The 24,811-nt window shown below is 45.2% G+C and overlaps 1 protein-coding gene and 1 non-coding gene across 12 annotated transcripts in view; both read right to left on the bottom strand.

Annotated features, from left to right (window-relative positions):
• The window catches only part of PROM1 (prominin 1), a 136,686-nt gene that overhangs the window by 8,914 nt on the left and 102,961 nt on the right, over nucleotides 1-24,811 (bottom strand). For all 11 annotated transcript variants that reach the window (XM_047857004.1, XM_047857005.1, XM_047857002.1 and 8 more), the window contains 10 exons: nucleotides 22,827-22,890; nucleotides 19,576-19,735; nucleotides 16,910-17,062; nucleotides 11,356-11,479; nucleotides 9,463-9,566; nucleotides 7,774-7,858; nucleotides 5,077-5,223; nucleotides 4,325-4,396; nucleotides 3,160-3,252; nucleotides 1,199-1,252 (listed from right to left, as the gene is read on the bottom strand). In XM_047857004.1, the coding sequence (XP_047712960.1) occupies nucleotides 1,199-1,252; nucleotides 3,160-3,252; nucleotides 4,325-4,396; nucleotides 5,077-5,223; nucleotides 7,774-7,858; nucleotides 9,463-9,566; nucleotides 11,356-11,479; nucleotides 16,910-17,062; nucleotides 19,576-19,735; nucleotides 22,827-22,890 (1,056 nt within the window). The remainder of the gene's footprint in view (nucleotides 1-1,198; nucleotides 1,253-3,159; nucleotides 3,253-4,324; nucleotides 4,397-5,076; nucleotides 5,224-7,773; nucleotides 7,859-9,462; nucleotides 9,567-11,355; nucleotides 11,480-16,909; nucleotides 17,063-19,575; nucleotides 19,736-22,826; nucleotides 22,891-24,811) is intronic.
• On the bottom strand, nucleotides 19,309-19,412 carry LOC125165016 (U6 spliceosomal RNA). Its single transcript, XR_007151924.1, has one exon. It is a non-coding gene; the product is annotated as a U6 spliceosomal RNA (small nuclear RNA).

The raw sequence follows: 24,811 nt of genomic DNA, 5'->3' as shown, positions 1-24,811 counted from the left end.
AAGCAGGCCCAGGGCTGCCCGGGGAGTGTGCTAACTACTAGCAGAGGAGCTCACGGTTCACGGGGACACGTGTCACACGGTCACACGTGGCAAGAAGCCCTGTGACCAAGGTCTGCAAAAAGAGCTCAGAGAAAAGTGCAGGGAGGAACGAGGAACGTGGGATTTTCAGTTGTGGGCTGACATCCCCAACCTCTCACAGGCAGCCCAATCCGCTCAATAAAGAGAGGTTTCCTGAGTTGCCCGTTGGCACTGAGGGTACCAGCCAAACACATCGTAGCCGTGGAGCTCGGTTTCTGTTGTGGGGGTGTCTGCAGTCTGAAGGACCCCCTGTGGTCGACTGTATTAACTGTTCCTGACTGCTGATACCTTTTGAGCTCTCGCTTCTCAGCCCAAGATGATGGGCCTGGCAGCCTCACTTGCTTTGGCTAATGGAATGTAGATGGAGCGGCCGGTTCTAAGAAGTTGCTTAAAGGGCAGCTAGTGTTTCTACCTCGAGGACATGAGGTGGCCCAGACAGGAGCTGCTCCCTCAGCCTGGGTCTCTGGGTAGGAAGGTAGGCGGACAAGCCCGGAGTCAACCCAACGGTGAGAATGAGTCTGTGGTCAAAGGCACTGGATTTTGTAGGCAGCATTAGCTCAGTGAGAGTGGCCAGTGTACCTTCTGAGCTTACATTCTACACATCAACTCACGGCTTTCACCTGTGTATCTAAGTGTGCCAAGGTGAGAGGTACTTGCAGGAAGCAAATGGTAGGAAAACCCAGTTTGCATTTAAAATGGGTGGATAACCAAGGTTTTAAAAAAATTTTTTCTAATCTTTATTTATTTTTGAGAGAGAGAGAGACAGACAGAATCTGAAGCAATCAAGTTCCAGGCTCTGAGCCGTCAGCACAGAACCCAATGCGGTGCTTGAACCCACGAACTGTGAGATCATGACCTGAGCCAAAGTCAGATGCTTAACCGACTGAGTTACCTGGGTGCCCCCCGCCCACTTTTTTTGGAAATAAAGTCCACTCACAAATGTGGTGCTTGAACTCATGACCCAGAGATCAAGAGTCATGAGTTCTACTGGCTGACCTAGCCAGGTGCCCCAAAGGATTTTTTTTTTTTAACTTAAATACTTGTAAAACCATTATCTCTGAAAGGCTGTGTGTGCTTTTATAATAAGACCCTGTGGCAGAAAAGGAAAGTAAGTCCTTACCCCCAATCCGCTGCTTTTTTGTTGAAGTTCCTTGATGCTTTGGTATACAGAGCTCTGGTGAACAAGCATACATAATATTTTCCAACTTATTACACGAACATTGTGTCTCCTTCTGCCCCTCCCCCCGCAGCCAGCCATCAAATAACGACTTTACTGTGCAATATAGATGCAAGTAACCATGTGAGCCACACAAACCTCTGGTGTAAGAAAAGCGGAAGAAGAATAGCAGGATCTGTATTCTAGAACTTTGAAGGGCAGCACATCCCACACGAGGTGTCCAAGAGACCACTCGGAGTAGGGTTGGCTCAAAGTGGCAGGCGGTAATTACAAAAGTCTACCCTGACTTCCCAGAGTAGTTCCATCTGAATGGTTTAGGTCAGGAATTGGTAAAACAAAGGCCAGATAGTAAATATTTTAGGCTTTGTGGGCCACGCCATGTCCAAAGACTCAATTTTGCTCTTTTAGCAGAAAACGGCTGCAGTCATCTGTAAATAAGAGGGCATGGCTGCGTTCCAATAAAACTTTATTTACAAAAACAAGCAACGGGCTGGATTATAGTTTTGGGGCCATAGTTTGCTAACCCTAGGTTTACATCATCGGTCACCTGTACACAGCAATTTGCCTATTTGTAGACAGATTGCCTCGGCTCTGCAAACGCCCAGGAGGCTTGTGTCTACTTGACGGAAAGCCGTTAAGCTTAAAATGTTAACAAACTTGTGCTAGGCATAAACAAACAGAGCAGAGAATTATGATGAGTGCAGCACACATATTAAGAAAATTCAGTTTCCTTCTGAATGCTCCAATGAGTTAGAAAGTCGGGAAGGAAGAGAGACAGAGAGATTGAAGTGGTAAAAACTAGTTCTAGGAGGTTCCAAAGCTGAAGTCAAGTGGACTCGTGTGCTTCTCCAAACCTGAGCAAGCCGACTCTGTAACAGGTCTCTCACAGCAGCGTCACAATAATCCCTCCTGTTTACAGAGTCTCTCTGGGACATCAGGGCTTTCACCTCCAGGAAGCAGGTTTACAGGAGGGCAGGAACCGTTCCCCCCATTTTCAGATGAGAAAATGGAAAATTCTAAGACTTTGGGGAGGTAGAAGCAGGGTCTGAAATCAGTTCCACCTGAGTGCAGAGCCTGTGTTCTCTCTCTGCTACAAACTGCCTTTCCGGCATTTGGGAAAGAAGCCAGAAGGCAGCTGGAAGCAAAAGAAAGGGGAAGTCACAATAGAGGCTACGAGAGAGGAGACAGGGAACGTGGCCCATCAGTTCAGTGAACGGAGCTAAATGAGGCAGGGGGAAAAGGACTTACCCTTGCCTTCCCATATTTCTTGGCAGGGTGTGGAGAGAAAGAATTTGAAAGTAAGTGTGAGGGAGTCCAGAACACAGACATCATCACCCCAGCCAGGTGCCTGGCTTCGGGGGCTTATTGAGCCACAGGGAACCAGAGCATAGTGTGTGGGGCAAGCACGGGGTTAACCTACCTGGTCACACCCAAGTGGAAAAGGCAAGGAGATAAAGCACAAAAGGAGTGAGTGGTAACATTGAAAATCTGTCTTGTTTAAAGCCCAGCTACTATCATCTATTGATTTATTGATTTTTAAAAGTTATTTATTTATTTATTTTGAGAGAGAGAGAGAGAGAGAGAGAGAGAGGAAGTGGGAAGAAGGGCAGACAGAGAAGAGACAGAATCCCAAGCAGGCTACGTGCTGCCAGCACAGAGCCTGATGCCGGGCTTGAACCCACGAACCACAAGATCCTGACCTGAGCTGAAACTGAGTCGGACGTTCAACCAACTGATCCACCCAGCCGCACCAACTATCATTAATTTTTAATTCCTTAGCCTGAGGCCAACTGGATTTGACCCCCGTGTGAGGTGCAGATGCTTCCTTAGGCTACATGAAAGCCAACTAGTGACATGGGATTTGCTCGGGTCACGGGGAAATACCAGAGGTTGTCGAGCGTTACCATTGACTGTTCCAAAGGGATGACTTCGCTGCGGTGAATCGTCCTAATTGTCTGTGCATTGTTTTTCAGGGACTGTTTCAGACTTCCGTGGGGCTGCAAAGAGAAGAAAAGAAACAAAGGTCAACACCACTTTTCCAGACTTTGGAGCGCTCTCTCTAACCACAGGGGCTCGGGGCAAGGTAGCTATGAGCGGCGTGCAGCCTTCCTTGTATGCTGTGGGCGTGGGGCCCACCGGACGTGGGGCAGTGCCAGGACACCCTATTTCAAGTCACAGGACTGTGAACTCTCAGTGGCCACCAAACCCATCAGCCTGTCCTGAGTGCCTGAGGCTGTGCTCTCTTTCTCACCTCCTCATAATACGCCACTAGAAAGCCATTTCACAGCAGCGATAGCCCCGTCTCGCAGATGAGAACAGCAAGGCTCAACTGAGAAATTTTTCATTTGACCCACACTTAGAAAGTGTTTAATATACTATCGCGTGACATATTAATGGGCTCATGAATACATTAATGAGCAACTTTACTGCTTCCGTTTTACAGATGAGGAAACTAAGGCACGGAGGAGCGAAACATCTTGTCCAAGTACCCATAATTAGGAAGTGGCTGGGCCAGGATTTAAATCCCAGTCTTCCTCCTGAGCCCAGGTTCCTCATGGCCATGCTCTGCTGTTCCGTTCATGATAGCCATTTAGTCACTGGTCAGCAGGGGAAGTGAGGAAGGGAAGCCTAGGGGCTTGGGTGGCGTCTTTGCCTTCCGTTATCCACCTGTCACTGGCGATGCAAAGCACCAAATGGAAATCCCCCTCCCGTGCCCTCAGTTTCCATTCCCTACACTGCAAGAAAAATGGCACGCATGCGTGCACTTGCACATGTGTTTGGTGGCAGAGGGGTTGATGGGGTGAAAACAGAGCTGGTGCTAAACAGTGAGGGCACCCGCGCCACCAGCAGAGGTCGGGAGCAGGCGCGGGCACCCTGATGCCACCCTGGAAACGTCCATGTGCTCACCGACTTCCGGGCGCCACGGCAATGGCTGCTGGTGGGAAGTCTTGACGTGCACACGAGACACATCTTTAACCAAAGCTTACTTGTGTACGGGAGCGAAGAATAGTACTGACATTTGACACCTGTAGTGATTACAGCATTTAAAACCGGAATGTTCGAACTCACCAGATGGTTGGCTTTTACTTCTAGATCATCTGCAAAGGATAAAAGGTTCGCTTTGGTGGGGGCTTTACTCAGCTGCAAAAGAGGGGAAAAGAACCGCGTCATCAACGTGGGATTTTTAAGCCTTAACGGAATCTGATAGACAACATAGTGAACTATCGTCCATGGCCATAAAGGCTGGAAACTCTTACACAGGAGACTCCGGCTACATTCTTATTTATACATATAAAACCGGATTATTTTTATCCAACCACATCCAGCCATAAGAAGAAATCAAGTGCTGATCCGTGCTATAATGGGGATGGATCTCAAAAACTTTAGGCTACGTGAAAGGGGGCCTTTTAAGGCCATCAGACACAAAAGGTCACATGCCTTAGGATTCCATTCAGATTCCATTCAAATGAAATATTCAGAATAGGTAAATAGATGGGTGGTTACCAGGGCTGGGGGGTGGGGGTGTGTGGAATGGGGCACAATTGTGTAATGGGAATGGGGCTTTCTTTTGGAGTGACGGAGATGTTTTGGAGCTGGGTGGAAATGGTAGTTGTGTAACACTGTGATTATACTATATACTAATGAATTATTCACCTTAAAAGAGTTCATTTGTGTTATATAAATTTCATCTCAGCTTAAAAAAAAAACGCCCAAATTAAAAACAAACAAACAAAAGAAAAACAGAAAAACAAAACAAAACCAACCCACGGGTATCTGCTGTGATTTTCCCCAAAAGATCAAGCATGAACTCATGGTCTCACCTCAGCCAAGTAGATGTTATAATTTATGGCGTCTATTCCTGAAAAGCTGAAATCCATAAGGTTTTTTCTTCCTGCTTCATCCAGCAGAACGATATTGTCAATATTTACTTTCATATTTTGAAAGTCATTGCTTATGTTTCCAGCATGCTGCATGATAAAAAGAAAAGTTATAAATAAGTCCATTCTTCAAGATAGTCACATACTTAGAGCTTTAAAAGAGCAGTAAAATGACAAGGGACAAAATACACAGACATGCCCCTGACTGACATTTCTTCCCGGTAACCTTCTCTTCCCTTCCACCCCTTCCCTGGCTCCTTCCTTATGCCCCACACCACGCACTATGTGAGGAGGTCGGAGGCAAATCAAAATAATATTCCATCTCCACCCTCAAAGTCCTCAAAGGAAGAGGCAGTGTCATAATAAAGCCACATGAACTGCATCAGGACACCAGGCGCAGGAGACAGTCTTCAAAGGTAGGGGACAGGAGAGGACACCAGAGAGGAGGTGGCTTCTGAATGAGTCTTGGCAAATACAGATGCTGAAAGGGGCCAGGCAGGCTGCATCCCAGGGGAAGGAGGAAGCACACACTGGACTTGGGTGGTGGGGGACACTTGAGATCATGGGGACACGGTTGATGACTTGGGGTTGTCCTAAGCGGCAGTCAGTAGTTTTAGGCAGCGTGTAGTGCCTGAGTGTCCCTAGTGCTCTGTCTCTGGTCCACAGAGAAAATGAAACATGGCATGATGTCAGATGAGTAGAGGGTATCTAGTTAGGGCTAGATATTTTATTTATGTATACATGCAAGGAATATTTAAGAAGGATAATCAATACAATAGAAAATACAATGCAATACAAAATTTTGTATCCAGCTTTTTTTTCTTTTTATTATACATAGAGAGAGCACAAGTGAGGGAGAGGGGCAAAGAGAGGGAGAGGGAAAGAGAGAGAGAGAATATCTTAAAAAAATTTTTTTTAATGTTTATTTTTGAGAGAGAGAGAGAGAGAGAGAAAGACAGAGTGTGAACAGGGTAGGGGCAGAGAGAGGGAGACAGAATCCGAAGCAGGATCCAGGCTCTGAGCTGTCAGCACAGAGCCCGACGCAGGGCTCGAATTCACGAGCTGTGAGATCATGACCTGAGCCGAAGTCAGATGCTCGGCTGACTGAGCCACCCAGGTGCCCCGAGAGAGAGAGAATATCTTAAGCAGACATCATGCTTAGCACAGAACCTGACTCCGGGCTCCATCCCATGACCCTGGGATCATGACCTGAGCCGATATCAAGAGCCAGATGCTCAACCACTGAGCCACCCAGGTGCCCCTGTATTCAGCTTTTAATAAACCTCTTCATATCTGAAAACTGCCAGGCCATCATGGTTTCATGGTGCTTCTGGAAGCCTTCTGTGATGCCTCAGTGGCAAGCTGTGGTGTTTGGGGAATCACCTCTTTCCTCGGTATCTCTTGGTATCTGCTTCCATTTCGAAGCCCAGAAGAAAGAAGTCTCCTTAAGTTCTTTCCTACAAGAAGGCCAGAAGGCCTCCAGATGTGGGGAGGCGGACAGTGCAGTCTGAAGGCACCCTAGGCCTGGGCAGCTGAAACTCTCTCGCTCTTTCGTCTGTCAAGTGTGCTGTGGAGTAGCCTCTCCTCAGAGTCTTAAGGCTCAAGACTAGAGCGTGGGCTTGGGCAAAGGAGAAGAGGAAATCATTCCACTCTGTCTGCTTCCATCATTGTGGCCATGCTGTCTTGCTGAGGGCCAGCAGAGCTCAGCAGAGGCCACATGGAGTCCAGGGGCCACAGCCATGAGTCACGAGGGGCCACGACTGTGTGGACCAGAGTTCTCGGTGCCTCGTTCCCTCTTCAGGGACCCGGCAGAAGAGGCTGGCCAGTGTTGGAACGCCAATGTCCCCTGGGTTTGTCCCTCTAGGAGCAGCGACACACAGCAATATAAAATCTTCTTATGTAGTGCCCACAGCAAGACCCCTCTTGAGCATTGTGCGGTCGACTAGAGAAACTCATACGTCCATAAAGACAACTGGCTGGGGGTGACGAAAATGTTTTGGAATTTGACAGATGTGAGGTTTGCACGATCTTGTGAGTGTACTAAATGTCACTTTCAAATAGTGAATTTTGGGGAATCTGGGTGGCTCAGTTGGTTAAGTGTCGGACTCTTGGGTTTGGCTCAGGTCATGATCTCATGGTTCGTGGGCTCGAGCCCCACGTCAGGCTCTGCACTGACAGTGTGGGGCCTGCTTGGAATTCTCTCTCTCCTCTCCCTCTGCCCCCACCTCCCATTCGCACTGTATCTCTCTCTCTCAAAATAAACATTAAAAAAAAAAAGAAAATGGTGAATTTTATCTTATATGAATTTTATCTCCATAAAAAAAAAAATGAAAGGGGCCTCCAGGTGGCTCAGTAAGTTGAGCATTCGACTTCAGCTCAGGTCATGATCTCATGGTTTGGTTCATGAGTTTGAGTCTTGCGTTAGGCTCTGTGCTGACAGCTCAGAGCCTGGAGCTTGCTTCGGATTCTGTGTCTCCCCTTCTCTCTGCCCCTCCCCCACTCATGCTCTGTCTTTGTCTCTCTCCTTCTTTCAAAAACAAACATTAAAAAAACTTTTAAAAAGTATTTCTGAAAAAAATGAAAGATAAATGGATTTAGTAAATAAATATGTCAATTTCATGATTCATTCCAAGTCCTTACCTCTTGAATATTGAGATGTTCACTGATATTATAGCTATTCTCTAGCTTAAGTGTGCCATAAATGCCTTTATTTTCTTTGCAATCACTGTGGGAATAAACAGAGAAATCATGATCTAGAAAGGCAGCTGTGGCTGCCTCTGTCCACTGCTAAGGATGGAGAGAAAGGTTCACGGTTTATCTTTGATTTCAATCTGTGAGCAGAGAAGCAGCTTCTAAGTGCCGACGTGGGAGGCGGTCACCAGTGGACCCCCCCGCCCCGGGGAGCCTCCCATTCCTAACTTCGTTCCCTACTTCGCTAAATGTCCCATCTTTGGAACCGATACAATAAAACTGGTAAATCAGCCTTCTGTCTGTCTCCTTTGTGCCTTTGGAAAAAGCCATGAGTGATAACAAGTTCACAGATTGGGAAGACATCAGTTCTCATAAAAAACAAACAGCAAAGAGCAACACCTGCTAGAAAGAGGTGTGTTACAAAGCATATCATGGGGTTTAGGATAAGTTTCAATCAAACCCCTGCCAGACCATCTGCCTCCATATTTTCACGGTTGAGCTTCACTCTCTTAACATATGGTTGGATGTATATTCTAATGGCAGGATGGAGACAGGGAAGGGGGCCACAAATACCCAGATGGTGAGGACACCTAGCTTGACCTCACCTCTCTGTGCTTCTCTAACATGTGCAAAATTCCTCCTCGACTGAACTAAGAAGGGCGGCCTTATCTGATGCATATCCCTGTTGCTGACACAGCCACTTCCTGGGAATGCCTCTTTCATGTTCAGCAGCCAGAGCCCTCTAGAAGAGGGATGCCTGGGAGACGCAACTTTCCCACATCCCTGGGAGATGTGATACTCCTCTCCAGGGAACCCCGAGTAGGCTGGTGGTGTTGGAACAGAAAGCTTAATACACGAACCAGCAGAGGTAAGACTCTGCAGGAGCCAGAGTCACAAAGAGCTGGCAGGCCAGGCCAAGAAGCTTGGTTTTGTCCTTTCAGCCCAGGTTCAATGGTGTGTAGAATCTCCAATCGCTTGATAATGTCCGCCTGCATGTTGTGGAGAAGGATTCTGAGACTCTCCAGGCTATGGACAAGACCATAGCTGACTACCAATGTCTACCACGAGGGTCAGGTGCAATGGGTGGGCACATGAGCTACTCATTTGCTATCTCTGCTAGAGGAGCTGGGGAGCCTTTGAACCCTATTGAACAGAGAGGACGTGAAACTGCCCAAGATCACCAAGGCCTGCTCCCTGGTGGCAGAGTCAAGACTGGAGCCCAGGCAGCCTGACCGCAGAGCCTGGCCCTTCAGCTGCTTCACGATCAGAGTGTCTGAGATTTGGACCCATTGCTGAGTTCTTGTTATACATGGTATTCACTTGGGGCAGGGTGATTTCTGTACAGGAGTTTTCAGAGGGTCTCATTAATGCATCTTAGGGTCACCTTAAGCAGTGAGGTCTAGTGCCTACTGGACAAAGGGACTTTGAGACATCACCACACCGAAGTCTAGCAGGTTTTCGGGGGAAGGATTCTCTTTCTGGTCTTATTTCTACTCTCTTTGCCAAGACTAGAGAACAGCTTAATTCTGAAACTGGAAAGTCTTATCGAGTCTTATCAAAGACACTTTGAAAGTAAAATTCTCATTCTGGAACAACAACATTTTGGTAGCAAAAAATGCATAATGCAATTATGTATACCTGTAAACTTGTTCAAAAGTGAGATTAATATCCGGTTTGTTAAATACCATGCCAGAGAGATAGTGTTTCCAATTCTCATTTAGTAAATACGGCGTGTCCAAAACCTAGAACAAGTTAAAAAAAAGACTCTTATTTTTTTAAAAAAAGATACTTTTACACTAATATACATGCATGTAATAAAATATTCTGTTAAACATATTTCAGGGATTTTTCAGATCATGGTTTTCCTCATTGATTTCCAACTTAAAACCAGAAAATAAGACTATGATTGGAAAAAACTGACTGACCACTGGGTAACATCAATAAGAATGACTCAAATTGCTTTTTTTTTTTTTTTTGGAGAGCACTTCTCTTAGTAAGATAAACTCATAAGAAATTGTCAAAGAATAGACAACTTGATTCAGAATAGCTAATAGAAAGCCATAAAGCAGCTGGCCCACCTTTTCACTACTACTTCTCTATAGATAAAATGAATTAAAACTTTCATACTCTCTCACTTCATATCATATATTTAAGATGGCTAACATATGTAATGTAATATGTTATATATAATAAGATGGGCTCATTAGTACATGATCACGTACATGCTTGAGGAACATAAAGGGTGTCAAAATATCCCCTATTTTTAAAGAAGTTCTTTTCAGCAATTTAATACGGCATGGAAGATAATGAAGTCTGGCTTGATGTATCACTATAATTTTTCATTAAGAGGCCAAATGGACAAAATTTGACAAATTGACACTCTCAACTTAATTTTCCTCAACCAGCTGAATAAATAGAACACCATGACAACTTGTTACCTTAGTATCTACTCACCAGATTTCATAACAGATTTGAGGCAAAAAAAATATATATGCAATAAAACAAGAAAACAGAAATATATCTTAAAAAAATTATTTTTAAATGTTTCTTTTTGAGAGACAGCGGGAGCAGGGGAGGGGCAGAGAGAGAGAGAGGAAGACACAGAATCCAAAGCAGGCTCTAGGCTCTGAGCTGTCAGCACAGAGCCTGATGTAGGGCTTGAACTCATGACCCATGAGCTGAAGTCGGACGCTAAACCGACTGAGCCACCCAGGCACCCCAAAGAGAATATATCTTAAAAAACAGCATCTGGAGAAAAGCACTGAAAAGCCAGAGTGACAAGACCCAAACAAGGGCCAAAATTTCCTCATTAATTAGTGAAGCTGAACAGAGAACAGGTCCCTAGAGTCCACAAGACTTGGTTTCAGAGGGAGAAAGTGAAGCCTGAATTCATGTCCCAACAGCCTCGTCAGACGTCTACCAGGGGCAACACTGGGCCACAAGGTGTGGAATTTTTTGGTGTTTTTCACTACAAATTTAGGGCCTCAAAACCATCTGTGTGGGCAACTGTCATTTGAGAAACTCTTTAAAATGTCAGAAACCTCCTGGGGTACCCCAACTTGGGAATTTTCTCCTCCAGCTTATTACAAACCACATTGATGAAGAGGCCTTAACTCCTGGTGCTGATTTCACCTGACATTTGACAAATAATACCACCATGGGGGCGCCTGGGTGGTTCAACTTTGGCTCAGGTCATGATCTGGCCATTCCTGAGTTCGAGCCCCGAGTCGGGCTCTGTGCTGACAGCTCAGAGTCTGGAGCCTGTTTCAGATTCTGTGTCTCCCTCTCTCTGCTCCTCCCCCACTCACGCTTTGTCTGTCTCTCTCTCAAAAATAAATAAACATTTAAAAAAATTAAAAAAGAAAGAAAATACCACCATATTATTATTTTTTTTTTGCTCTGACAAAGTGAAGGGATCTTAACTTACTGAATGAAAACCAAACTGCTCATCTTTTTTTGCACCCACAAGATATGGGGAAATCAAAGTTTCTAGTCAAGCCTTTCCATAACAGACCCTGAAAGCATACGTACCTGGAATAACTTCCTGTTTTGGTAAGGCTCACAGAGCAGTTTTTCCACATTTGCACCAACGACAAAAGTGAGAACCACGATGGTCATCAATATCCAACAAATCAGGAAGCTGACTCCAGCCCCACTGGAAAAAAAGGAAAAACAGACATAAAATTAAGACTTCTATGGTAGATTATTCAATATTTGGGGGTGTCTGGCGCTCAGTCGGTAGAGCATGTGACCCTTGATCTCAGGATCTTGAGTTCGAGCCCCACGTTGGGTGTAGAGATTACTTAAAAAAAAAAAAAAAACTACACTTCCCATATTACCTACCAGTACTTACTAATTCTATGTATGCAACGTAGGAAATGGACCTAGAGTCTTCGCTTTGTACAGGTTAAGTGAGCCGATTGGCTCAGGAGTGGAGACAGACAGCAGTAAGCAAGCACTGTTGACTCTTTGGTCCCAGGCATAGAGTGAGGGAGTCCTTCGACTTAGGTCTCTGGTCTCCCTGCAGCACAGTACTTTGGTGCAGACACAGCCTCCGGGGTCGCTTGAGTGAACCTAGCCTTCCGCAGGGCACACAGTGAGTGGGGAGGTTCTGAGGCAGGAGAGGTACCACTGGGAGTCCGAAGGGGGCCAGCCTGGTTCGGGGAAGGAGGGCCGTGAGCGGCACGGCTACAGCTCGAGAGGCAGGCCGGGGTGCATGAGAGGGGGTCTGGCTGGTCCAGTAAGGGGAGGCTGCTGAGGGCCTTGACGCACAGGAGGAACACAGCCCAGTTTCTCTCTGAGGAAGAACACTCTAGGCAGAGCCCGAGGATGGGATGGAAAGATGCCCACGTGGACGGGGCTACGGCTGATGAGGCTGTCATCCTGGGGTGGTGGCCCGACGTGGCCGGAGGCAGTGGTGAGAAGTCAGCCGACGGAAAAGACACGGGATGTGCTGAGGACGCTGCACGGGAGGAGGAGGCAAGGAGGGGCCCAGGGTGAAGCCAGGGCTTGTCAGCAGGGAAAGGAGACACTGGGTGCTGAGGAAGGGAAGAGAAGGCGGGATCTGGTCCCGCTGCCGGGAGACGTGGCGGTGGAGACGCTGCGGGCAGTCAGCTGCGTCTGGAGCACACGTAGCTGGGCTGCGGGCCTGCACGAGGCAATCGGCTGCTTAGAAGTGACCACCGGTCCCCGGAGCTGAGACTGGAGAGAGAAGCAGCCCGGGGTCGGGCCTAGGGACTTCGCCATTTGAGGAGCAGGTGGCAGAAGGGCAGCCAGAGGATGAGACCGCTAGGAAGACTCATAAAGTAGGAAGGAAACCAGTAGCGCTGCTGCTGGGGAAACAAAGGCGTGTCTGCAGGAAGAGGGGGCGGGAAGCCGTCCCAAACACTGCAGACAGGGCACACTCCAGGGGATCTGAAGCCAGTCCAATGGCTGGAGGCAAAGAGGCTGCTGCTGACCTGAGGGAAGGGGCGTGGCCTTGCCCAGGACGTGGAGGTGAGGAAACTGGCAGCAAGCATCATTACTTTTGATGTCTGTGAAGGGAAGGAGTGGTGTTGGGAGAGGTTTTCGGTTTTCATGGTGAAAGAGAGGAGAGAAGAGAACACGGGTAAGCATTGAGAAGCAAGTCTTGGAGAGGAGAAGAGATTGAGGACACAGGAGAGGAAAGGGCTCATCCGTGACACCCTTGGGCTGTGCGCAGGGATTGAGATTGGGAAAGGAAGGTGGGATGGGCCCAGAAGAGAGGGATTGCTCTGCACTCGACCCTGCACACGTGTGAATGCAGGTGCACTGGAGTTTTGGTGATGGGAAGTTGTATGATGGCTTTTATTTCCTTTGTGAAGAAGGAGGTAGAGCCAGCTGCTAAGCGAGGGAGGAATAAGGAGATGGATGTATCAGTGTGGAAAAAGCCATTGCTGAGCAGAGGAAGGAGGGAAGGAGGGAAGGAAGGAAGGAAGGAAGGAAGGAAGGAAGGAAGGGAGGGAGGGAAGGAAGAAACTTATAGGGCTGTGAAGGATCCATTTGAGGTGGGGATCATAATTTTGTAGGGATACCAATGTGCCCACTGCATGACTTCTCTCTAGAGTGCTCAGTTACTCTGGTGTAGACACAGACAGAGCAAACTCTTGAATCAGTCTAGGTGGAGTAGCCAGATCATCACTGATGATTGCACCGTCACTGGTGCAAACAGGAAGGACCCTCAGAAGTGTGTACTAGGCTGATGTACTTAGTAACAATGACATCCCTTCCTAAGGGCATGATTCTGCCCAGTGGACACCATTAAGGAACAATTTCGAATATTTGCCTGGTTTGGCTGAAATAAATAACAAGATGTGCCCACTGGAGGGGCCTCTGTCAGCCTGAACTTCTCTGACCTAAAAGGCTTTTGCGCGTGAAGAAGGGGAACACGTGGGAAGCATATGCTAGTCACCATGGTTTGAACCGTGTGCATGAGCATGTGTGTATATTAGAGTTATAAAAAAAAATTGGAAAACTTTGATAGAGCATTTCAAAACAACACTGCTAATCTTAAAGAGCTTATGTCCAGCCTTTATTTCTTAAATATGCCTATATCTAGACAAGGAACGCAGCACTGCCAGAGGCCTGTTTTTGTAAGGTCACTCAGATAAGAATGGCCAATGTGTGTTGAAAGTGTTGTAAAGGAAAAGGAGAAGTAAAATAAGAACAAGAAAAATAACGTGTGACAAAGACCGTATGTGGCTGGCCGAAGTGAACATATCTATTATCTGGACCTTTACAGAAACGTGTGCTGACTCCTGCCCGAGCTACACAGCTGTGAGGACCATACGCGATAGTCTTGTGAGCCCTTGTTGAACATCTTAGCGACTTTGGTCAACAATCCAGGGTAGCCAACCTAGTTACATTTCACTGGCCGCAGAATGTCCCACTCCTTGGTGGCTGATGTTTGTGTCATTTCCAATGCCTCACTATTATAACTAAAGCTGCAAAAACATTTCTCTGCTTGTGATACTTTGTCCATAGTTGGGTCCTACTTCTTTAAAACTGATCCCCTAAAATTGAATGACTTGGCCAAGGAGATTACTGTCTCTTTATGGCCCCTGCTACAGCATGACAAAATGCTTTCTGAAATATTTGTAACCACTGAACGGCCACTGGTCATGTAAGGGCACCCATTTTGTGACCCCATGGCTATACTGGGTATTAGTCTTTCTTCAAAGCTCTGGGTAATTGGAGCATGGTTTTCAAGAACTAAAACTAGAAGTTTCAGAGTGGGCTTCAGTACAAGACTGTTTTCTTGCTGCCTTGTTTAGGTGTCCTTACCTCCAGGGAAACCTATGTGCCCCTGAGACAGATGTACATTCCTCACTGTATCCTCTTTGGCCCCCATAATGCCCCCTGGACCCTCAGAAGACACAGGATCAGAGCAGAGCCAGGGGTCTCTGTCTTTCCTCCCCCTAGACCTTCTGATAGGATCCCCCTGGGAGATAAGGATTCTTGCTTGGTTTCTGAAGAGACCACACTCTTCAACGTCAACATCAACGGATGGTGTTACTGTTTTTAAAGGCAGGTGGTGTTGTGGTTGCAGCTGAACAAAATATACTTTCTTGTTTCTACAAGTAAATAAATGATTTTTAAGAAATTACAGTCTTCTAATGAGTTGTATCATGCTTTCCCCTTTACAACTCTCGAGTTGTTTACCAGATGTCTCAAGAGATGGAAGCTCCTGCCAAGCAAGATTTCCATGTTGAGCCATGGGTGGCAACAATACAGACCCCACAGCCACCAGTTTGTTTCCTATCGGGTGATAAATCCCCTTGTTCCCAAGCCACATGCTTGCATGTGACTTTGTCTCTTCGGAGATTCCTTCCTCTGCAGAGGTAAAAATTATATCCAAACTGAAGTAATTTTAGCCTCCATCAAATTGCTCATGACTCCCCTGTTTCCGTTTTCTTTGAAATGGGACAGCACATATTTTGGTTTTGTCCCTTAAAAATGTTGAAATAGAATGTTATGAAAAGTGCACATTTTCAGAACAATTTAAGCCCTCCCATCAAGCAGTTAAAAAGATGTGATCTATAGAACCACCATCAAAACACTGACAAAACAGCCAAGTCCCAGGATTAGTAAATCCTGAACATTTAACTCATTTTCTATCTGTAGCTGCATACATTGAAACCAAAAGGAGGGGCAATATACTCTTCCTTGCTGCATGAATTTCTTAAGCGTAGCCATGTGAGCAAATAGGCTTTTCCGTGCACGGAGTTCTGTTCAACTTTGTCTAAATCTGGCAGACTCCTGTGTTGTTAGTTTTAAAGTTATTTATAAAACTATTGTGCCTTGATTTATGTGCCTTTCTTGGCTTGTTGTGCTATCCTGGAGCTGAAAGGTTTCAGGGCAAAGCTTTACAATCAGAGCTCATAAGTCTGATTCATTATTGTGGTGACCCAATGTTTGAAAAGGCACGTTAGTGCATGACAGTGGCTTGCAGCTTCCCCCAGCCTGGTACTAGTGACATAAGCAATGACAGCCATGGCTGAGGTGTTGATTCTCCATGGCTCCAAGGACTTGTTCCAAATCTTTACCTTGCTCTCCAAACCCATCACACTCCCTGCTGCCGATTCTTGATGTACTTATTGGAAAAGGAAATATCAGTTTGCAACCCACACAGCTTCCTCTCTGGGGAGCATTCAAAGCTTTAACCTCTGCCTCCGGGTTTATGTTTCTGGCTCCAAGTGTGGTCACACCCAGTTGGTGCCCTCTGCGCTCGTCACACCCTAGTAAAGATTTTTTACGTTTATTTGTTTTTTTTTTTTAAGTTTATTTATTTGTTTTTTGTTAAAGCGTCAATTCTTTAAAAAAATTTTTTTTACTCTTTATTTTTGAGAGACCGAGAGAAAGGCAGAGTGTGAGCGGGGGGAGGGGGAGGAACAGAAAGAGAGGGAGACACAGAATCCAAAGCAGGCTCCAGGCTCTGAGCTGTCAGCACAGAGCCTAATGTAGGGCTCAAACTCATGAACCATGAGATCATGACCTGAGCTGAAGTCTAAATCTGGCAGGCTCCCGTGTTGTTAGTTTTAAAGTTATTTGTAAAACTCTTGTGCCTTGATTTATGGGCCTTTCTTGGCTTGTTGTGCTATCCTCAACCAACAGAGCCACCAACAGGCGCCCCTTAAAGTTTATGTATTTATTTTGAGAAAGAAAGAGAGGGTGCGAGTGGGGGATGGACAGAGAGAAAGAAAAATCCCAAGCAGGCTCTGCACGCGGGGCTTGAACTCATGAACTGTGAGTTCATGACTTGGGCGGGAAACAACAGTTGGACGCTTAACTGACTACGCCACCCACGTGCCTTGACAATCTCTTTTCTAAGTCAAGTTTCCAGAGTTTCAAAGCAAACAAGCTGAAGAAACTGGTGACCACAGAGAACAGTGTCTGATACCAGGCCAATCCTCAGCAAGTTTCTGGTGAATAAATGGATGGATGGATGGATGGATGGATGGATAATAATCCATAATGTGCAGCCCAGAGGCCACCAGATTCGTGTCATCAGTCTGCTCTTCTCCCCTCATTTCCACCCCCCACGTGGCAAGGAAGAGCAAACACTCACACCATGAGGAAGATGCCTCCGGTGTTTGAGATGCAGCCTCGTCTGGTCGGGGTGGCATTCCGGTCATAGCCACAGGTGCCACACAGCAAGCCCAGGTAATAAAAAATCACGACGAGTGTCAGCAAACAGCAGACAACCAGGCCACCCAGCCACCTGGTGAAGCAAGCACAGTGTTATCATACATAAAAGAGGTGGCCTCACAATAACGCAACAGCTATCGGACTGGGGCTGGGGCGATTGAGTAATACTTGGCAATCAAATATCTGATTGGCCCGCTGATTCCTCAGAGGGTGACGTTGTAGTGAAAAGATCTCTTCCCACCCCTAGTCCTCCACCCCAGCCAGCAGGAAACCTTAATTTTTATCTTGGTTTTGAAGAGATCTAGCTCGCTCACTGGTCAGGAGACACTATGGCTTCCTTCCCTTGCTTCATTTCTGTAGGGGTCCTAAGCAGGGCCCTTGCTCCATTCTCCAAAGCTACTTATAACAATACCCGTTTAAGACTTGGAAGTTCTGTCAAGTTTCCTGCTGCTGCGAGCGCTTATTGCAACATTGATGACAACAGGCGGACAGGTCATGATCTGACAACAGATACAGAAATACCAAGCTCTTTTCCCGGGTCTTCCTCTAAAATGCTCTGTGGTTATGGGAATATTTGGGAGGGGACCTTGCGTTCTTTGCTGAACCAGAAACTCTACATGGGGAACGTGCTGCATATCTTGGAATTTATGAGCATCCTAAATCAAGTGCCTGCAGAACGCAAATCTCAATTTCGTAATGGTCCTGCGAGACATTTTAGGATAATGGAGCCTCAATTAGGTCTTACTGGCATTCCCGGAAGGTACAACAACCTTTTCCAGCAGCCGAGGAGCATTCAAGGGTAGAAATGCTGCCCAACCATTAAAACACTAAAAAATAAAGCGTTTACTTCTGCGACAAAAGCTGCTTCTGAAGCTTTTCATTAAATTAAGAGCAATTTCACTAATTGTAATGGCCACCTGCACCCTTTCTGTGGCATTTTATTCCAGATACTGGGGATGCCAAATTAAACAAGCCATGGAACCTGGCCTCAGAAATCTTTTACAGTGAATGCATGCTTCATCTGCTTAGTTAGATTTCCTTTAAAAGTAACCTTCTAGTCTCAGGGCAATGGGAGTGGACGTGTAGATAGTAGTTGTATCATTCTTTCCATTTGTGAAACTCTAACCTCTTAAGAGATTGTGAATTCATTGAGAAACGGTCTGTCTTTTTTTTTTAAGTTCATTTATTTATTTTTGAGAGAATCAGAGACAGAGTGAGTGGGGGAGGGGCAGAGGGAGAGGGAGAGAGAGAGAGAATCCCAAGTAGGCTCCGTGCTACCAGCACAGAGTTGACGTGGGGCTTGAACTCATGAAACCATGAGATCATGAGCTGAGCTGAAACCAAGAGTTGGACCCTTAACTGACTGAGCCACCCGGGTGCCCCAGAGAAAGGGTCCGTCTTATGTTTGCCCTGATACCTGCTAGAGTGTCCCAGCCACACGGTAGGAAAATGGCTTACTAATTACAGGGCAATAATTAAGAGTATAGTCAGATGGGGATTGAAAACCCACCTCTGCCACACTGTTGTTGGCCTTTTGTAGGTCATTCTACTCCCCCGAGCCTCAATTTCCTTGTCTATGAAACAAGATTACAAATAGAACACAACCCTGGAGTTTTTTTCTTCTCTTTTCTTTTCTTTCTTTCTTTTTTTTTTTTAGTATTAAATGAGAAGTCACACGTATAGCACTTGGAGGGCACATTGTAACTGTTCCTGAAATGCTGGCAGTTATTATTTTATTATTTATTATTATTTTATTATTTATTATTATTTTATTATTTACCTTGAGTTCTTGCATAATAAATAACCAAGCAGGACTGGAACTCTCTGGAATCTCCATGAGTTTGGACAGTAAGAACGATTCCTCTCAAAGGAACGTTACCACTCAAAGTGGTAGGGCATGGGGCTGAGTGTTTCAGAGACGACAGCACATCTTATATCTCGCATGGTCGTCGAATAACTCAAGTCTGCAAGCCTATTGTTCCCTGAGATGTCCACTGTCATCTCCAGGGCCCAGACCCCATCACTAACATTGTCTAATGGGGCAATCAACAGCTGGGGTCTAGAGCTGCTTACCTGAGGTTTCCAGCAAGTTCCTTATTTCAAGGATGTTTTTCTGTAAGAACCAACCTCTGTGTGTTTATTTTATAAGCCAACGAAAAGAAGAATATTATCCAAATGCCCTCCTTAATTACTTTAAGGCTTTAAAATCCTTTTCCATGTGTTAGATAATTATAACTAAGATTATAGAAGCCATTAATGACATAAAAATTGCAAAGTATTGACCACTTGGCTCAAGAACTTACAATCTCCAATTAAAAAAAACATACATAATACTCCATGATTTTGCATGCCATCCTTGTGCAGCGATGCTAATCTTCCCTGTATAGTTCCAATTTTAGTATATGTGCTGCCAGAGTGAGCACTCCAACTTTTTAAATAAACATAAACTAGGATTAACACATATCCGGTTACGGCTTCTTTGTACAATTTTCTCCCACAAGATGATCCTGCTTATCATGTCAGATTTCTACCCTGTTCTAGATCAAGGCTCACTCTCTAGTTTGCTAGCTCAAGGGGGGCACTCACCTGTACGAATCATACTCTTCCAACGTGGGTAAATTGCGGCGGATGTAAGTTTCAGTGTCATTAATGTAACCCATGAAATTCGATAGCTGATCCTGAATAGGAATCTGTTTGCCTATACTTTCAATATCTGAACCAATGGAATTCAAGGTACTTTTGACATCTGAAAACAAAGATACCCAGGTTATGCATTTTCAAACCCAGGGAAAACAGACACTTTGTTTTGGAGCCAAAATGAAAAGCTTCAACCACTTTTAGTTTTCCCCATGTTATGTATGTGGTTAAAACATGAAAAGGTTCTACAACAAGCACGAATGTAGCCAAGACCATCAGAAAGCAATTACTCAACGAAACAGCAAGCTATGAGCGCTGACTTTAATGATATGGTGCTGAATTCAAGCCAGAGTTTTCTTCTCTTACTTCACTAAAAAATAAAATGAATCTGATGATTAAAACTTATGGTGCGCCTACCATGGGCCACGCACTTTTATATAAAGGTTAACTAATTTATTCCACTGAAATAGATATTCTTATTCCCATTTTACCAACAGTGACCCTGAGGCCCATAGAGGTTAAATTACTTTCCCATAGGTCTTTTTTTTCCAGAAAGCACTAGAAATGAAATTTAACCTTGGGTTCATCTAACTCCAAAACTTCTGTTCAGTGATTTTGGAAAAAATAATTTAATAAGAAATAGCATTCAGGAATGCAGTAATTCACCAGGACCAATTTTTTGAACAAGTGACCCCAGGGGATATTTTTCTTAAAATTTTATTTGACTCATACAAATTGAGACTTGTTAAAGTACATCTGTGTATCTCATATGCAGAGAGCAATTTATTCCCAGTGGTCAAAGAGTTTCTATTAATATCTACCCTAACCTTTCTGAGAGAAGGTAAGTTCCAATTTTTGAAAAGTGTTTGTCCCTTGTGACAGGTCCTGGGATCAAAGATACTCAGGACACGGGTGTCACTTCATTTAATGCTCACCCAGGTCTGAAGCTGGTGTTATCTCAAAGTGTGATTTTCGACATGGATGTACTAAGAACATGCTAATCAGTTAAATATCCACTGGTCCTGGAAGGGAGATAAACCTCTTTGCAGCAGCAAAGGCAAGGTTAGCTGTTCTCACAGTGTGATCCCAGGGCTCCTGGTGAACTTTGGGTACCGGGTAGCATGACCCATGATGGAGTTACATAAAAGGGTGGGAATCTTTTTCAAAGCGTGCTGTTCACACAGATACGTTGAGACAGAGCTACTAGGAGGAGGCCGTTATCCACAGTGGCTCAGTTCTCCTCCAAGTGGATTGTGCACCCAAAGGCCTCAAGATCCTCAACAAGGTGACTCGGTGGGTCTCATACTTAACTCTGGGATTTCTGGGAGTTTGTAGGGATGTGGTCTGCAGATTCCTCCTCTGAACACTTCCCGAAACTCAGAATGGGGTTCCTTCTGCTTCTCAGGCTGTCCTGCCCTCCCACACAACATGGCTCCCTGGCTTTGCCAGCTTGGGTGACTCTGTATGTGGCTGGCATCCTCTCTCACTGAATGCTTCCCTCGGACCTCAGTTTTGATGTTGCTTCCTCCAGGAAGCCTTCTGCTACCCTCTCCCACCTTGGATCTCTTGCACGTATCCCGTCATGTTACCAGAGTGTGATAACTGGCATCTGTAAACATGCCCTGCTGAGCGGTAGGCGGGGCTCACGCTTTATTCGTCTCCCATTCCCAGAGCCCAGCAGAGCCTGGCACACAGTAGGCACTCAAAATAGGTGTGCAGGGTGGGACCGGATGATCAAAATGTGGGAGGTAAGGGTTTTTACTCGTTTTGGAAGGGCATGAATCTAAGCAATTAATATTCAGGCTGATGGAGTGATATTCTCCCAGACCCGGGAAAACTCTGGCTTGTGTTTAGGCAATGACACCATGTGTGATGGGCCTCGCTCACACATACTGCACACCTCGCTTTGCCAGACTTACAAGGGAGGGCTGCATGTATTGGCAGAAGAGGTCCAGAAAGGGGGAACAGAAAAAGTAAACACAGAAATTAGTAAGCAGGTGGCTATTAGATGTACAGCATGTGTTAGCCTTCAGACGCTAGCACAGGAAAGCGTGAACTTTGTCTTTAGTATCAGTATTTTCAAGTAGAATCTTAGATTAAACAAAAAGGAACCCACAAAACATCTAAAGCATTATGTAATAGGATAAAGTACTTTTTACCCAAAGTCTTAATGGGTTGAAAGAACACTATTGGGGGGAAAAATCAAGTACTTCTAGCACAACATCTTAAAATCACTTGGTCAACAGATAAAAAGAAGCACAGAGAAGATGATTTAAAAGAAGATCTTACATAGCTTCAGAGATTTCTTCTTTAAGCAAAGAACCCACATTTATTGCCATCACTGCCCCCAAAACTACATATACTGCACTGTTTCTCTGTACCTTCACCCCAAATACCATGACCTGAATACAACATACTTCAATCATTTAAGACTAGCGGAATTCTCTCAATATCAGTTGTCTTTCCAAAATCGTAAACAACCTTACGAGCCTAAAACACATTTATAGCAGCATCAGAAGGCAGATGTACATCTTCCTAAAAAGACAAAATCAATCCTTAAACATAGTAATTCTGGAAAAAAATTGATTTTATGTTCTTTTAGAACATATAATACTCTACAGTTTTTCCCTAGTGAAACCAGTCAAAATGTGACTTTCCAAACAATAGCTGTCTTTAGCGCTGACAGTTCACGATGAGGGCTCATCATTACAGTGTGGTCCTCAACCTTGCAGCCTCTGGCCAGCAGGACCATCTTAATCAGCGTTCAATAGGGTTATTATTTCTTTAAAAATTTTTTTTCAACGTTTTTATTTATTTTTGGGACAGAGAGAGACAGAGCATGAACGGGGGAGGGGCAGAGAGAGAGGGAGACACAGAATGGGAAACAGGCTCCAGGCTCTGAGCCATCAGCCCAGAGCCTGACGCGGGGCTCGAACTCACGGACCGCGAGATCGTGACCTGGCTGAAGTCGGACGCTTAACCGACTGCGCCACCCAGGCGCCCCTAGTTCTTAAGATCAAAATTGTGGTGTTAAAGTGGCACAATTAAAAAGCTCTGATTCTCATTTACTTTTCAAGATCAGTGAGAGGATTTTTTTAAGAGAGAAAAATAATACAGTTCTTAACAATACATTTTTTTGCCCTGATCATCCGTTTCTTAACAGAGAGGAAAAAAAAAAAGGACTTCAAACTCTGACTCACCTGATATGATGTCTGTGGTTTGATTTTTCACCATCTCAGGAATATCATTAAAGGATTTATAGCCCTAGAAAATAATTCAAAGTAGATTGATGGACATAGTGAATGGGAGGGCAGTTAACAAGTACCCATTTTCTAGCTTAGTTTGGAGTAGAGAAGCAAACTAAAAATGAAACAGTCATCTTAAGGAGGAAATGATCACTATATGGTCATTAAAAGACTACAAAAAAGTTCCCCTTTAAAGAAGATTTTCTTTAAATTGTATCCACTGAAGTTCCCATGAAAAGTTTGTTACTTAAAAAAAACTTTTTAGGGGCGCCTGGGTGGCTCAGTCGGTTGAGCGTCCGACTTCAGCTCAGGTCATGATCTCACAGTCCGTGAGTTCAAGCCCCGTGTGGGGCTCTGTGCTGACAGCTCAGAGCCTGGAGCCTGCTTCAGATTCTGTGTCTCCCTCTCTCTCTCTGCCCCTCCCCTGCTCATGCTCTGTCTCTCTATATCTCAAAAATAAATAAAAACATTAAAAAAAATTATAAAAAACTTTTTAATGTTTATTTTTGAGAGAGAGAGAAAGACAGAGACAGACCATGGGCAGGGGAGGGGCAGAGAGAGAGGGAGACACAGAATCTGAAGCAGGCTCCAGGCTCTAAGCTGTCAGCATAGAGACCGATGTGGGGCTCGAACTCACATGTGAGATCATGACCTGAGCTAAAGTCGGACGCCCAGCCGACTGAGCCAGCCAGGTGCCCCAAAAGTTTTTTACTTTTAAGCTTTTAACTTATCTATATTAGCATTTCTCAATGGTGGGAAATTTTGTCCTCCAGGGGACATATGGCAATGTCTGGAGACATTCTGGTTATCGCAACTGTGGCACTGTGTGAGCAGGGTCCCCTACCACGCACAGGACAGCCCCATAACAGAGAATTATCCAGCTCCAAGTGTTAATAGTGCTGAGGTTAAGAAACACCTGATCTGTACAGTGTACCATGTGCAGATATAACGTGAACTTCCAGAACTGGAATCGTAATTTCCAATGCAATTACGAAGCAAAACTAGAGATCTCGTCTTACAGAAAACAATAATGCCCCAAAACACAGCTTATAGAGAATATAAATTATAGTGAGGCTCCAGTGAAAACAAAAACAGCAATGCCAAGCTCTGTCATTTTGGGGCTAGATCTGTGACAGGAAGAGGTCATTACTTCCCTCCAAGCAGCTCAACTAAATATACAGCTTTTCCTCTGGAAGAGGTTTAATTTGTGTTTCTTTACTGTCTGCTGGTGTATTTAGCCAAATGCTAGGGAATACGGTATCGATTACAACTTATCATGGACTGAATGTCTGTGTCCACCTCCCCCGACAGTTAGCATCGTATGTTGAAATCCTAACCCCCCAAAGTAAGTAATGGTATTAGGGGGTGGGGCTTTGGGGAGGTGATTCAATCATGAGGATGAAGCCCCATGGATGGGATTAGTGCCTTTATAAAAGGGACCTCAGACAGCTGTCTTCACCACATGAAGATGCAATGAGAGAGAAAACAGCCGTCTGCAACCTGGAAGGGTCTCTCACCAGAACTCGATCATGCCGGCCCCCTGATCTTGGACATCTAGCTGCCAGAACTGTGAGAAATAAATTTCTCTTGTTTAGAAGCCAACCAGCCTATGATATTCTCTTACAGCAGTCCAGCGTAAGTGACAGACTTTATAAGATTTATGGTGCCAGCAAGTTTCCAGTTTAGTCTAGAAACACGAATGCCGTAAGAAGAACATCTACCACTTCTGTTTCCTCGACGGTGACTAAGTTCGCAGCCCGTTTGGATTACTGTCCACCTGACCTTCGACATTTATCTGCAGTTGGACTTGTGGAGGCCCCCCACTGGAAGAGGTTTTACGGCCAGAGAGGGCCTTACAGATCTCCTGGTTCAATTCCCTCATTTAACAAATGAGGGGACACCGGGACAAATGACCAAGAGTTTTTAATGACTTGTTTAAG

This window comes from Prionailurus viverrinus, chromosome B1 (genome assembly GCF_022837055.1).
Source record: "Prionailurus viverrinus isolate Anna chromosome B1, UM_Priviv_1.0, whole genome shotgun sequence".
In the NCBI taxonomy this organism is placed as follows: Eukaryota; Metazoa; Chordata; class Mammalia; order Carnivora; family Felidae; genus Prionailurus; species Prionailurus viverrinus.
This window is presented reverse-complemented; position numbering and strand designations above follow the sequence as displayed.